This window comes from Girardinichthys multiradiatus, chromosome 23, assembly GCF_021462225.1.
Source record: "Girardinichthys multiradiatus isolate DD_20200921_A chromosome 23, DD_fGirMul_XY1, whole genome shotgun sequence".
NCBI classification, from domain to species: Eukaryota; Metazoa; Chordata; class Actinopteri; order Cyprinodontiformes; family Goodeidae; genus Girardinichthys; species Girardinichthys multiradiatus.
In genome coordinates this window covers 42,771,893-42,788,171 of record NC_061815.1, presented here as the reverse complement: position 1 = coordinate 42,788,171, position 16,279 = coordinate 42,771,893, and the positions used below count along the sequence as shown (strand labels likewise).

Below are 16,279 nucleotides of genomic sequence, written 5' to 3'. Positions count from 1 at the left end.
ACCTCGAACTTTAACAAACTCCTCCTAGGGATTTTGAGCTATCGGGTTCATATTTAGTCTACATGCAGTTAAGGGATGGGGGATTAAAAGTTATCAAAATCGTGAGTTTTTGGCCATGTTTAGGGGGCGTGGCCGGGGCACGAACTTGGCGTTCGCGCCGAAAGTGAAAAATTACAATAATTTTCCCAAAGAAATTCCAAATCACACTAAAGTTGGCATCAAGGAGGACCTTCGGGTTCCCGACAATTCTATGGGGTCATATGCTGACATCATCAAAGCCACGCCCCCTCAGAACCGGAAGTCACTTTTTTCACTTGGAAAGGTGCCTCTCTGACCCTCTTGACCCAATCAACTTGAACGTGTGTCAGAAGACAGATAACTAGTGGGTCTAACTTCGTTTGAAGCACAGTGACTTTTCATAAAAGGGCCTGGCCATGGCGGTGCGGCGAAGTCAGACGTCGCGCCATGGCCATACGTTTGCCTCTAAATTCCACATATATCATCTGATCTGCACCAAATTCAATGTGATTGAACCTTGCCAAGTCCCCAACAGATTTCTGATGACATATTCGGTGGGCGTGGCCTAATTCGTACACAGCGCCCCCTAGAAAATTTCAAAAAATCAGCCCCAAGCCATGCTTTGACCGAGAATTCTGAAATTTAGTACACATATGTAACTTCTCAAGACCTACAAAAAAGTCTATTGGAGCATTGGTCCAAACACCACAGGAAGTCGGCCAGTTTGGATTGAAGTTACAATTCTTTGGGCGATTCTAGCCCGCATATCTGAGCGAACTCTTCCTACAGATTTTGACTTAGAGACTTGAAAATCACTCAGTTTACTCTTAAGGGATTGGGGATCAAAAGTTATCAAAACCTTTTTGATACATGAAATCGTGTGGGCGTGGCCACGCCTCAAAATATGACTTCTCGCCATAAAAGACTAAATTGACAACTCCTACAAGGAAAGTCACAGACACATCAAAGCTTCTGGGATCGACCTGCCTCTAGGCCTGAACAATATTCACTGGTCAGATGCTGACATCATCGAAGCCCCGCCCCCTGCGAACAGGAAGTGTCCCCTTTTCCTTTAGAGAATCAATGTTTGATGATCTTCACCTTATCAATGTTAAACTGTCCCAAGTAACAGATAACATGATGGTCTTAGACAGTCGCCAGTACTTACTGCTTTAGCTGGAGAGTGTGGCCATGATGGCGTGGCGAATTATGATGTCACGCCACAGCCATACATTTGCCTCTAAATTACACATGCATGGTCCGATTCACTCCAAACTGAATATTCTTGATCTTTGTCAACCCCCAAACACCTCCATTGGATTGCATTGGAATTTGGATCAATAGCGCCCCCTAGGACACTTCAAGGGTTATATCTCCCTCGTACATCATCGGATCCACTTGAAATGTAGTATACATGATCATGACTTAATGATGCACATTTTGACACAGTCAATTGATGATGTTGTTTTAGCCCCGCCCACAAACAAACAGGCGACTGCAGCGTCCTTCTGGAAGATCCGATTTACTCCAAATTTTCAATGCTTTTTGCCAGACCGAAACTCTGCATGACCGAAGATCATATGACATGTTGCTCAAAGTGCCACCTACTGGCGACGTGTTGAAGTGACGCGGTGTCATCGTATGTGGCGTGTGATGCCAGGCTCCTGCGGTCGCTCAACAGCCCGAGTTGCGCTGAGGGGTGCGAGGGCCTTCAAAGCTGCTTGCAGGTTTCTAGTTATTATTATGACTATTATTAGTATCATTATTATTCGCTTAACTGTGTAACCAGAACGTTTATTGAGGATCTACCAAATGCACAAAAAATCCCGCAATATTTGTTTAGTTTCAGAATATATTACTCTTAATATTATAGTAAAAATAGTAGAATATGTATAATAAATGGAAACGTCTGTGCTATATTAACAACAAAATATCATTATATATTGCAAAACATAAATTAGGAATAATTTTAACTAATGCAAACCGATTGTACACGTTAAACGGTCAATTTGTCTCAATGATGACGTGACGGAAACACGTTCCCCGAAAACGTCATGACGTACGTCTGAACGATCGAGTGTAAAATGAATCTGAGGCAGAGTAAAACTCGACCGTCGGGAAGTAACAGAAGAAAAACTTCGTAACAGCGCTTCATTTGGTGTCAGGTTAGTGATTTTAAAAGTTAAGTTCTCCTCTCAGGATAGCATCCGGTCACGTTAGCTGACGTAAGCTGGTTTAAGTTTCCTTCGGTGTCCACGTTGACAGCTTGTTTACAATGGTGCTCATTCATAGGACGCTGGCTGTTGGCTAAACTAGTTCCCAGTGAGAGAAAGTAAGGGATCAAAACGGGGATTTATCTGTGTTTTGTAACGAAGTTGTTCAAAGTTCTGGTATAAGTATTGTCAACTTCCTAGTGCCCGTACTTAAACTGTCTACAATTTTAAGTACCAAAACTTGTAGCTTTTCCTGATACACACAAACACGTAAAGTGGAATTTTAATTAAATAGGGAAAAGTGCAACATATTTTGTTCTTCCTTTTGTTTTTGATCTTTTGAAATGAAGAAATGTTATCTCTCTAAATGTGTTTTCCTTGTTTGCCCAATAAAGCATACGGTATTCGACAATATCTCGCAAGAACAGTTAATTCAGTGACCTATATCGGTCTGAAATGCACAGGAATGATAACTTTCTATTGTTGATTTCCTCGCTCATGTTAACAGTTCTCTGTCATTGCGTTTGTCGCTGTCGGCCATTAAAACATTGAAAGTTTGTGCCAGGTTAGTATTGTTAGGCAAGTGGTCATAAGATTAATTACCTGACTGGTCAATAATGTTGGCTGTTGATGACTAGTGAATTTTGCCCTTTAGGAACTAAAACTCAACATGCTGCCTAAGGATGACTCCTGCACAGCTGTGGAGGACAGAGCCGAAGGTGACCCACAGCACCCACTGATCCTGGAAAGAGTTGAGAAAAAACCAGAGAAGAAATGGCATACTGTTGTGTTAGATCGGGTAAAGAAGCACCGCTCGTGCACCCCGGAGAAGGTGAAATCCAAAATACTGGGCTTTGTCCCAATTCTGAAGTGGCTGCCCCACTACAAGCTCAGGGACTGGATTTTGGGCGATCTCATGTCAGGAATAATAGTCGGGATTCTGCTGGTTCCTCAGTCCATAGCCTACTCTTTACTGGCTAGTCAAGACCCTATATATGGTATATACACTTCTTTCTTCTCATCTGTCATTTATGCGATCCTGGGCTCCTCCAGACACATCTCAGTGGGGATATTTGGGGTCCTCTGCCTGCTTGTGGGTCAGGTTGTGGATAGAGAGTTGGCCCTTGCAGGATACCTTCCAGAAAGCAGCATTGGCATTAACAACAGTGATACCTTGTTGGCTGGCAAGGGGAACGGCAGTAATGTAGAGTGTGATAGGAGCTGCTATGCAATAACAGTAGGAGCAACAGTCAGCTTCACTGCTGGCATTTACCAGGTAAATATAATATATCGGACTAAAAAAATAGTTGTTAATGTATAATTGTGCTTATTTTACTTTATAGCTTTTAGTAGAATATCTTTATAAAATTATTTAAAAAAAAATGTACAGTCAAACATCTGTCACCTGTTTAATTTTCACCTTGCTCCTTACTCCTGTTCATCTCTTTCTCTCAGGTGCTGATGGGCCTTTTGCAGGTAGGCTTTGTCTCCGTCTACCTTTCAGACTCCCTCCTCAGTGGCTTTGCAACAGGGGCCTCCCTGACCATCCTCACTTCCCAGATCAAGTACCTTCTGGGCCTGAAAATCCCCCGGCCTCAGGGCTGGTTCACTATGTTCAAGACTTGGTATGGTGTGTTCACCAACCTAGCAACAACAAACATCTGTGACCTAATCACCAGCTTGGTTTGTTTGGCAGTCCTGATTCCAGCAAAGGAGCTGAATGGTCTCTTCAAATCCAAACTAAAGGTAAAAATGTTAGAAATTAGATTTCTATTTCTATTTGCATATGTGAAGCACTGAGAGGAGTCCAACCTTTTACTCCATCGTCCTGCCTGGGTTATGGTATATCTGCTACTCTCTGCTGCTCTTTTCTTTCCATTTGTCCAGCAGACCCTACACTTACTAACCTGATTGATGCACTCATTAATAGACTACATATTTCTAATGCATGTCAATGTTAAAAGGTACAGTACTCTCAAGAAGCAAAGACAGCTGTGGAAAATAGCAAAAAGTTTCCAAAAATGTCATCCGTACTGTTGCGCATCCCTAAAAGTGAAAGTCATATAAACAGATAATCAAGAAATGTGTTTATCAGGCAGCATTTGATATAAAACTGATGGTGTAATCAGGATGATATAAAATATGAACTGGAAAGGATTAACTCTGCTCACAGGCTCAGTTTGGCCCCTGTGGCTGTGTGGAACTAGAAAGGTTTGTTTAAAGGTAAATGTATCCCATCCCGAATGAATTACACCCTGAGAGTCATATTCTGTCATATTCTAGTGACTGCAAACAATATTTCATCCAGTTTTGTTCCCTAATAGCAAGGCCCAGTGACAGAAAACTAATTTCTGATTAATTATAGAAATAGACAAACAATATTAGTTTTAGTTTACTATTGTCTATTTACTTAGTTATGTGTTAACTTAAGGTCTTATCTGAGTAATATGAATGCTCGCCACTACTGACTGGATGGATGGATGGATGGATGGATGGTTGGATAGATGGATAGATAGATAGATAGATAGATAGATAGATAGATAGATAGATAGATAGATAGATAGATAGATAGATAGATAGATAGATAGATAGATAGATAGATAGATAGATAGATGGATGGATGGTTGGATAGATGGATAGATAGATAGATAGATAGATAGATAGATAGATAGATAGATAGATAGATAGATAGATAGATAGATAGATAGATAGATAGATAGATAGATAGATAGATAGATAGATAGATAGATAGATAGATAGATACGTACAGTACATATACATTTAAGGTATCCAGTGGCACATTCTTTGATGCAAATAACGTAAAATTAGCCACATAAAAAGGGGCGGCAGTGACTACACAAATGAAAATAACTACACAGGAAGAAATTACAATATCAGCAGAACATACAGAAATTATATATTCAACATATATTGCATAAGCAGTGTAATAATATGCATGTTTTGAGGCAAGAATAGATCAATACATATTCTACGTATAGGTATGAAATATACGATACAAATATGCATGTATGTAGATAGTGCAAGTACACAAATATGTTGAGAAGAAAAAGGTACACGTCAGAGAATAATACATTCAAGTCTCTGGAATGCAGCAGAGTTTTATTTGCTGTGCTGGGAGGAGTTAAACAGTTGATGGGCCAAGGGACAAAAGACTTCCTGAATCTTGTCTGTGGAGCAGGACTGGGACAGTAGTCTCCTACTAAATGTACTCATCTGCCTGGTGATGATGCTGTGCAGAGGGGGGTGTATATTATCTATGATACTCAGCAGTTTACCGGGAGCCCTCCTATCTGCCACTGATGTGACTCTAGGACAGAACCAGCCTTCCTCACCTGTATGTTCAGTCGCTCAGCATCCGTCTTCTTAATGCTGCTTCCATAGCACACTACAGCATAAAATGGCATACTGGCTACATCAGACTGGTAGAACATCAGATGGAGTTTTCAGCAGATCCAGAATTACTCAAGCCTCCTCAGGAAGTAGATCCTGTATTGGGTGTCAGATACCCAAGTACTTGTAGGTCCTCCAGATCAACTGCCTCAGTAGGGATTGCCTGCAGGGTAGGCCTAGATCGTCTGATGTCCACAAGCAAAAGTATTTGGCTGCAGATGGAGAAAAAAAAAAAAATTTTTACCAAGAGAACGATGATTGTCACTCAGAATCAGCTTTATTAATATCTCCCAAAAGAGAAGAATTTTTTTTTACAGCATTGGTCATGTGCTCAGGAGTGCTGCCAGATCATTTTGACTACACAAAGCAAAGGTTGTCCTTATAACAGCTTCAACATCTTTCAAGGTGATTCTCATGGGACCCAGACTCAATGGGGAGGGAGACGAGGTGAAACCTGTGTTCATTCTCTCCTAAATATGTTGATGATGGAAATTGAGCCTTACACAGTGTGGTATACAAGTTATCTCATAAAAGTGCTCTGGAGAAGGCCATCTCTCTAAGACTAAACAGAACCATCTGTCCTAACCCTCGCCAATGATCCTGTCTGTAACAGAATAACACAGAAAGGGTTTGAATACTTTTATCAGGTCCCGCAGACTATTAAGTAAAAAAGAAGGCAAGACACTAAATCTTTCTATATCTTGTGCATGCCCCACAATTGCAGTGTCATCTGATAACTTCTGCATGTGGCATGACTTTGAGTTATATTTCAAGTCAGACATGTATACAGTGAAAAGGATTGGAGAGAGCACAGATACAGTGATCAGCAGCAAGATCACAGTATCTGAAATGCAGTCTTGGATCTTGACGTATTGTGGTCTCCTAGGGATTCAGGTAACCAGATGTGTGTCCACCTTCATCTCATTTAGTTTGTCACTCGGTAGGCGCTGGATGGTATTGAAGGCACTGGAAGTCAAAAAACATGACCCTCACAGCACCTTTCCCCTTGTTCACATGAGAGTGATCACCGTGTAGTAGATGGAGGATGGCATCTTCCGCTCCCATCATCTCACACCACCTTAGATGATGGGTCCTCAGCATGAGGGACATGGGATCTAAGGAGATTCAGCAGCAGCCACTTGGTCTTCATCATGTGGGATGTCAAGGTTAGCAACCTTTAGTCATTCAGCTCATACAGGAACCCTCTCGGTACTCAGGCTCAGGTTGCAGATGTGTTGGAGGGGCTCCCCAGTTAAGCATGACGTTCCCTGAGGGTTTTTACCTCCACCGATTCTCCACCTTCCTCGCCTTCAGCTTTTCGATCCAGCTCTGCAGCCTCGGGACTTCTGTCTCAGCTCCTCTGGGACTGTGTGGATGATGCCCTTGCTTCCCCTTGGGGGTAGGACCAACAGCTATTCTCGAGAATAAATGCAATGATCTCTGTTGTTCTGCATAAGAAGAATAAAACGATTCTTAAAAAAACGAACTAAGAAATGTGCATTTCGGCAGAGCTACTTGGAAGGCTGCCAACTAGTGTCGGCGTTCGACTGCATCACTGAGTGGCTTTTCTGGTGCATAAGGTTTAAACTAAATTACAGCATAACTGTTGATCAGCCAGTCATGGTTTTGAAACCCTTAGCTGTTGAACAAACACTGCAAAAACATTAGAACATCGGAGATCATCTTAAGATGATCACAAAGACTTTGGTAATTCACAGATAGCTTATTGGCAAGTTCATTCAAATGGACAGAGTGAATGTCCGCAGACCTGTGGTGAATACAACGGATTATTTTTTGCAGTTTTCACTGCAGTGATTTAAATGTGGAGGTATAACCTTCCTCATTGAGCCAGGTTACTCCTATACACTTTCACTTGGCTTGTCTTCAGTTTGTTCTTGTTGTTTTTACAATTCATAACTTTTTACAAGGTCTGCTATGCAGTGATAACTGAGTTTGTGTGACATTTGTCTGAATAGGAGAAACTATAGGTGGTCTTTGTGGGTGTGTTTTTGCTACAAGCCATCAGATATCTGATAAAGACAGAAAATGAGATCTTAGCACAGAATTTAACAAAGCTGACTGACCTAAATGCTCAACCAAAAACTACGTCTTTGGGCTGATTTGATCCATTTCAATTGACCTTCATAACTTCAACTCACTAAAACGTTTTTAATGAAGTGGGTGCAATCTCTGCTCAAGGTGGTCCGGTGCCACATCTTCATCTGTGATGACATTCAGTGTTAATATGAACCTTGTTGAAAATATTTTTGCATTGCACAAATCTGTGTGAGTTTTATGCTATTCCTAATAGAAATATATTGAGAAATAATTCTAGTCTTGCAGTACGCACCGAAAAGGCTAAGCATACATGAAGCAGGTTTATAGTAAGCATAATCCCCAGTTCCTAGGATATGAACGAACTTCGTTACACAGACATTTGACTCTAAATGCGAAATTTTTATTTTGAGCAAAAATGTTATTTAACCTTATTTTACTTATGATTTATTTTACTCCTTTTTCTGTTTCCCAGGCTCCGATACCTTTTGAGCTCTTTGTGATTATAATTGCAACTTTTGCCTCTCACTTTGGCCACTTCAGCAGCGAATATGGTTCAGGAGTGGCTGGAGACATACCTACAGGCTTCCTCCCTCCTCAGCTGCCAGCGTGGAAACTGATTCCTAATGTGGCAATGGATGCCTTTTCCATCGCCATTGTGGGATTTGCTATCACCGTCTCGTTATCTGAGATGTTCGCCAAGAAACATGGCTACACTGTGGACGCCAACCAGGAAATGTACGCCATTGGCTTCTGCAACATCCTGCCTTCTTTCTTCCGCTGCTTCACGACAAGCGCTGCTTTAACAAAAACCCTCGTCAAAGAGTCCACGGGGTGTCAAACCCAGATGTCGGGGCTGATCACTGCTGTTATTCTGCTGTTGGTGCTTCTGGTTATTGCTCCACTCTTCTATTCCCTCCAGAAGTAAGTCTGTCAGAATTTCTTGATGGAGTTTGTAATTCTGCAGCTAAAAATACAACTGGCATGATCTGACTTGTAGATTATCGAAGAAAAATTAACATCTAAGTTATATTTTTAGAATGTGACTACTAATTTTGCATACTAATATCATAGTTCACCAATTAATTATGGCCCTTGCCATAAGGGTATTAATGTAAGACATCTAATTAGGACACAGCACTCACCTCACAAACACAGAACATTACATTTTAATATGCCGTAGCCAGAATTTAAAACGGACCACTCTGTTTCAGGAAGCAGGAGGGTTGGTAATTTACCGTGGGATTTGCATGTGTCTGCATTTGAAAAGAGGTTTCAAAGGTAGACTTTGACAAATACGGATGACATCTTGTTATTGTTCAGATCTCATGTTGACTCACCTGCTTCTCAGCCAGCAGGAGCTCTTCTCAGTACAAACCCCGGATACAGATGTTTTAAAATTCCCAGAGAGCCATTCAGTTACAACAATAAATGGGAAGTGAAATGAAGAAAAGCATATAACAACCAATAATGAATAAATATACATTGACTCTCACATAAGGAGTACTCCTGCAATAGTTTGCATACACCTTGGACGTTTTTCACATTTTACCATGTTACAACCTTCAGTGTATTTCATGTGATTGACCAGCACAAAGTAGTGCATAATTGTGATGTGTAAGGAAAATGATACACAGTTTTTAAATAATTAAATTTTTTTTTTTAAATATCAGCAATCAGCCTTGATGCCACATACCTTTCCAGGTTTTAAACATGTCTTTAAGCAGATTAGCTTTGCTGCAGCTGTGTTGATAAAGTCATGCTCGCACTACTGTCTGGCACCTATTTTTCAGAGCCATTTATTTTTTATTTTTGTTAAATGCCAAAAAGCAGCACAAGTTACACACGCTGGTTGCCAGACCTGGTGGAATTGGCACCCGCTTCACGTTTACTCTTTCTCACCGTCTCACTCTGCCTAGACGGAATCCCTTCCAAACTTCATTCGAAGTTGGCAACTCTGGTTTACACACACATTGAGGTGAGCTCCTCCATGTGTGTTGTGACGTGCATATGTTCAAAGGTTTCGGAGCAGACAGCAGAAGGGCCTCCGAAGGAGCGATATGCCACATAGTATAAAAGTCTCTCCTCTGAGAACTCGCAGCTACAGAGTGTTCCACTGCTGTTGTGCACAGTGCATGCTCTTGTTGGTGTGACATCTGTTCATTGCTAGCACATTAAACAAAGGTGGAAAGATCCCGTGTTAAAAAGCTTGGATGGAGCTGATGAATTTGAAGTTAAATGTCAAAAATGCAACGTGTAATTTGAATAAGACGGAAAAAATATAAGAGAATTAAAGAGAATAGCTGCACTTGCACAGCTCTATGCACTGAGCCTCACTCATTAATCGGATCTATGTGGACTCCATCAGTGTCATCTTTTTTGTGACTTTTTGTTGTGGCTTTTTGTAGTCTTAGCAAAAATGAGCTGAAGGCTGTAAAAAAAAAAAAATGTTATTTATATATACTGTCCTTTAAAAATATGCACGTTTCTTCTGAATGCTTAACTTATTTTTTTATGGAGACAGTGTAACCTTTAAAGGTAAGTTGAGCGTTAAATGTTTTCACCACCAGAATATTAAAGTTACTTAAGGAGCTACTGATACTGGTTCATCTAAACCTGTGCAGCAGTAGGCCCAAAGAAAGGGAGAAAAAATATGATCACAGGTTAAAAAAATAAGAATGACTTAAAACATATACTTGCTTAGTAACATGAACAGTATTAGCATCTGTAATAGAAACATTGTCAACCTCTAATTAAGCCCCCTTTAATGTATTCTTTGTAGAACCATCCTTCACAGAATATGAAACAGCAAGTGTTTTAGGGTATCTCTCTGCCAGCAGTGCAGATCTACAGTCTGACATTTTTGTCCACTCTACTTTGCAAAATAACTCAAGCTCAGTCAGATCAGAGAGATTGTGGCTGTCGATATTAATTTTTAAGTCTCACCACAGATTCTCAATTGGATTTAGCCCTGTACTTTGACTGGGCCATTTAAACAGAGATGTGTTTTGATCTAATCCATTACATTGTAGCTGTATGTAAAAAATGTATGTCCTGCTACAAGATTAACTTCTGCTCAATTTCCATGTCTTTTTGTAGCCTCTAACAGGTTTTCTTCCAGGATTATTTTGTATTTAGCTCCATCTATCTTCCCATCGACTGTGACCATCTTGCATGCCATTGCTGATGGAAAGCAGCCCCACAGCCTAATACTTTCTTCAGGGTGCTTTGCAGCGTTTTTGTACATGTTTTGAGGGGCATGTTTTCTTTTTTTCTTGCATCTGGGTATTGACATGATTTTTTTTGTTTTTTAATCTGGCCACATACCTAAATACTTTTTAGGAATACTCACATCCATGTATGGAAACTTCTGCAGTGGAGGAATCTTTTTTTTTTCTTCCATATACAGTCCTATTAATAGTGTTTGGCTGCAAGAATGACCTCTTTCTTTTTTCTGCATCATATAGATGTGTTTTAGCGGTTATCATCGTGGTGAACCTACGTGGTGCTTTAGGAAAGTTCAGAGACATTCCCCAGATGTGGCGCGTCAACAGGATTGATGCCTCGATCTGGCTGATCACCATGGCAACGTCAGCGCTGGTCAACACAGAGCTCGGCCTCCTGGTTGGAGTGTTGGCGTCGGCCTTTTTCGTCCTTGGCCGAACCCAGCAGGCACAGGTCACGGAGCTGGGCCGCACTGCCACCAGGGAGCACTACGAGAATGTGTCATCCTACCGCGGCCTTCAGACACATTCTGGAGTGGCTGTTTTCAGATATGGGGCACCCATCTACTATGCCAATCAGAGCTTGTTCAAAAAATCTCTTTACAAATGTGCAGATCTTAACCCTGTGAAGGAGAAAGCACTGCGTTTAAAATTCAAGAAGAACAAAGAGCAGCAGGATGAGACCGGAAAGATACCAAAAGTGAAATCTGAAGATAATCTAAGCAAGGAGAATGAGGTGGAAGCTTCTGCGTCCATAACTATGATGCTGGATGAAAAGTCTTTCATAAACATACGCAGCTTAGTAATCGACTGCAGCGGCATCGTGTTTTTGGACACAGCAGGAATAAATGCTCTGAAAGAGGTCCGGAAAGATTACAGAGAACTTGGAGTTGAAGTTGTCTTAGCCCAGTGTAATACCTCAGTGCTGGACTCTCTGGAACGAGGGGGTTACTACGACAGCAAAAAGGACGGTGAGGTGGGAAAAAACAACATGACATTTTTTACCATTGCAGATGCCGTCAGCTACGCCCAAAGCATAAATGTGCCTAATGGAGATTATGACCAGAAATCCTGAAACTGAAACAATCCAACCAAAGGTCTGTGTTTACATGTATTTAATGTACATCTAGCAAACAAAACGGCAGCTCATTGATGCCAGCATGCCTTGCAATTCTGCTGCGACTGATGAAGTCCTGTTCCTGGTGTAGATCAAAAATATGAATTGCAGTTTCAGAGGATTAAATTATTCTTACAGAAGATTAACATTAACCATTAAACTCAAATGAGTTGTTTAGATTTTCCTCCAGGGGTTTGGAAATGTCATGAATATTTTTAAAGGCAAAATGATTCTATATTTTTATTCAGTGAGGTCCTTCTTCAAAAACTAGCTTTGTTTTTTTCACACGAAATTGTTTCTAATTTTTGTTTGAGAAGAGCTCCTAAATGTGATAGCTGTGACATTTTGTTTGTTTTTAAGTTTACAGGCAAAACAAAGACAATAAAACAACCAGAGGAAGATGACCTTCAGTACAAAAAACATCAACAATGCAGTCCTCTTCATAGAAGAAAACATGTTTCATGTAAGAGCCCACATCATTCCAGTCAAACTGGCTAGGGCCTTTTATAATAAGTAGAGTATGCTGACAGGAAGTGTCTGCTTCTGTCTATGGAGTAACAAAGTAACTGTAAATGATCCTAAATAATCAAGCAACGTGTTCAGACAATCAAACATTTAAGCGTGAGTTTGAGGTTAATGATAAAGGTTTGGTTTACATTAGAACAACAGCAGGGCCTTAGGTAATTTTGTACCACTTATACTGTACAGTTCTATGTATGTACATTAAGGATGTGTGATTTGGACTTTGAACTCTCTTGATATTCTACAGCATTTAAAAACCAAAATATTGCTTTAAAATGAAAACACCAGTTTTTAAAATAGGTTAGTTCTGTTCACCATTTACATTGAGTAGAGTAAATCTATTACTAAATGGCACACTGGTTAAATTTGATCATATTTTAAAATGTTTTTATATTGATCAATGTCTCAATGAAATCAGGAGAGGAAAAATAGTGACAGTAACAATCCCAACCAGTTTTTGAGGTTTGCTAATATCAGTTAAGATTTATCATAATTATTAGAACCATAATTATTGATCTCTAGTTTACCTTCTTTATCTGTGACTGTTTTCTAAACCCCTTTTGTGATATATATATATATATATATATATATATATATATATATATATAATATGTGTGTGTATATGGTTACTGTTAGCGTCACTGTTTTATTACTGTGTTATGTTTGGCATCAATCTCACTGCGTAACAGGGTGACGTCGCTGTCTTTTACTGTAACATTTTAAATTTGCAACTGAAGGTTATTTGCAATAAGGTTAATGCCAAGTCAGATTTATACACCCTCCTAATCAATCCTGTATTAGCTCCCAGTGTTTGATAATGGGTTGGGTTTAAGACTGTAGTAGGGTGTACATATTTATTCAGTCAACAAGGTGAAGGCAAAGCCAGAACATTACTGTATAAATAAATAACTTGGGTTTTCTTATGAAGCGCTGTAGCTCAGAAAATGGTTAGAAAGTGGAAGAAATATGACCTCATGTTTGTTCTCATCCAGAAAAAAATAAGGACAACTGAGTGATGTTTTAAATGCAGATTAAAAAAAAACATGTCTTATTCATGTTTATGTGTTAATGCACAAAACTGTTGCCGTGTCTGTTACCAGACATGCATTAACTTTGTATTTGTAGCACTTATAACCTTGTCTCTGTAATACCTGTATGCATGTTTTTTTTGTGGGAATGTTCACGTTACATTGGGTGGGGTGTCACTTTTGGTGTAAAAGTTCTTGATCATGCGGTTTAGCTTGTTTTGCTCTGATGATCAGTTATAGAACAAGACGAGTAAGAATATTATTTGTTGAGTTGTCATGGTGAGAGGTTGTCATTGCATTCCTGCTTATTAACAAAGGGCATGCATGAGGTCATGCAGGAATGTTTTGTAAATTTAAAATGGTCAAAGATGTACAAGACTGTTATTTTTCCATGCAACAAATTCCATTATATATGGTAGAAACATATTTAATCATTTAATTTTTATGCAATTCAAAGCCTTTTCTTATTATTTTTTACAACTTTATTACTATAAACAAACCTAAAAGGTTTAATATAAGCTCGAATATGTCTGGATGTAGTTTGGAGGTTTTTATGTAGTTAAATGCTGAAACCAGAAGAAGAGTATAATTATTTGTGATTGTTTTAAGGCTCAGGTTTATTTTTATTGCTGTTTTTTTATTTCTCAGCTTAAACAAGAGCCAGAGGAAAATCTATAAGGACCATTTATGAGTGTCTTATAACAAAATTGGGTTGTGATATTTTAATAAATAAAAGCATAATTCCACAATGTCTTTTTTTGTTGTTGTTCTTTGTTTTTGTATGTGGTTTATTCTGGTATTTGGAGGGTTTTATTGTGGCTTTCAGAGTCTATAAATGCCTTTTATTATTTGAGTTTAATGTTGAAATCCATGGTTGTGGGTCCCAACAAAGGTGAATGGATTTCCTTTCTTCAGCAACAGGATTGAACTCCCACTGTACCTTTACTTTGTCTATCTAGAAAATGTCAGTGTGTTTGGCACTAATTTAAATCCCGTTGTTTATGCTGGTGTTATTTGAACATCTTATTTAACTCGGGCAACAGACGGCTCTATCGGGCAAAACAAAATGCCCAATATTGATGTGGGGCTTTTTGTAGGTTGGTGAAGGGATTTTAGGTTTGAGGCTTCCATCTCCCTCATTCTCTGCCATCCTCATCCTCCACTTCAGGCCTGTAACATTTATCCTCCTCTATGCATGTATGAATTTCTATTTGAAATCATAAACTGAATAAGTGCTGCACCGATCAGGCATAACACTATGACCACAGACAAGTGAAAAGATAAACACTGATTGTGTCTCCTAGCACGTTAGTGGGTCGATTGCATTAGGCAGGACGCAAACCATTAGTGTTCAGAGTTGATATATTAGAAGGAGAAAAATGGGCAAGCTGATCTAATGGATTGAAACAGCTAATGCTAGGCTTAACCAATGTTAAGAAAATAGATGTAAATAAGCTGATAAGTCTCTTGCGAAATTGTAGACAGTTCATATCTGCTATCATAATGCAGTATGGCACCAATATGAACATTTTATTTTTATTTTAAACAGCTAAACTCAGCTAAAACAGACACGGTACAACTGACGAGCTTTTAGCTTCCAGCACTCTGAAGATGTACTATTTACACTTCCAACAAGTTCTTGTTATGTCTGATTGGTGTACAATTTATGCTTTAGGAATTGAGAGAGACGGAGTTAGATTTCCATTGTTAATCAGTTATTTTGCCTTTCATTTTCCATATGTATAAAAACCTTTTCAAAAGTGAGAAGTATTTTGTTGGTTGAAAAGTGTATTTTATTTAAGGACACATCTTTTAACATGAATATTAAAATACAATCTCTGAGATATATACAGTAATTCTAATCTATTTGATATTATTATTCAAATGTATTTAATATAATTATGTTTTTGTATTTTTTATTTTACTTATGTTCGATTTAATTATTGAACACAACATTTGTTGAGTCCATTTGGCCACTTGGTGGCACTCAAGACTAGAAAACAGGTTTGAATATATTGAAGTAACCTTGACTGTTTTTGAAACTAAACTATAGTAGGTTTTACACATTGACTTATTACATTTCTGGACATCTACTTGATTGTAGAAAAGGATTTGAGCTTTTAATTTACATTTTTTGTCAATTATCACTGTCTCTTTTGTTTGTTTTATTTATTTCTTTACCTTTTCCAGTCTAATCTAAAATGGCACTCTGCACACCTAGAGGATTCCTACTTAATCTGGAAAAATAGCCTACTGTTGTATAAAAAGACACTTTGCCAAGCCAGAACAGCTTATTTCTCATCATTAATAGAAGAGAACAAGAATAATCCTAGGTTTCTCTTTAGTACAGTTGCTAAACTTACACAGAGTCATAGCTCTGTTGAGCCATCCATTCCCTTAGCTCTCAGCAGTCATGACTTTATGGGATTCTTCTTAAATAAAATTGATTCTATTAAAAATAAAATATTTGACATACTCCCGAAGATGATTACTTCATCCTCAGCAAGTGAGACAACATTGGAAGTAACTGTAGAACCTGATCTGTGTTTGGACTGCTTTGATCCTGTGGAGCTTCCTGAGTTATCAGAAATATTAGCTTCATCTAAACCTTCAACTTGTATGTTAGACCCAATCCCAACCAAATTATTTAAGGAAGTGTTCCCTCTGATTACCAGCCCCATTTTAGATATG

General features: G+C 39.0%; 1 protein-coding gene across 1 annotated transcript; it reads left to right on the top strand.

The window, feature by feature from the left end:
• The first annotated feature begins 2,047 nt into the window (after positions 1-2,047).
• slc26a2 (solute carrier family 26 member 2) lies at positions 2,048-14,341 on the top strand. Its single transcript, XM_047352605.1, has 5 exons — positions 2,048-2,183; positions 2,887-3,507; positions 3,687-3,977; positions 8,173-8,621; positions 11,165-14,341. Exons 2-5 carry the CDS (start codon positions 2,902-2,904, stop codon positions 11,994-11,996), a joined length of 2,178 nt encoding a protein of 725 aa, XP_047208561.1. The 5' UTR covers positions 2,048-2,183; positions 2,887-2,901; the 3' UTR covers positions 11,997-14,341.
• The last annotated feature ends 1,938 nt before the right edge of the window (positions 14,342-16,279 follow it).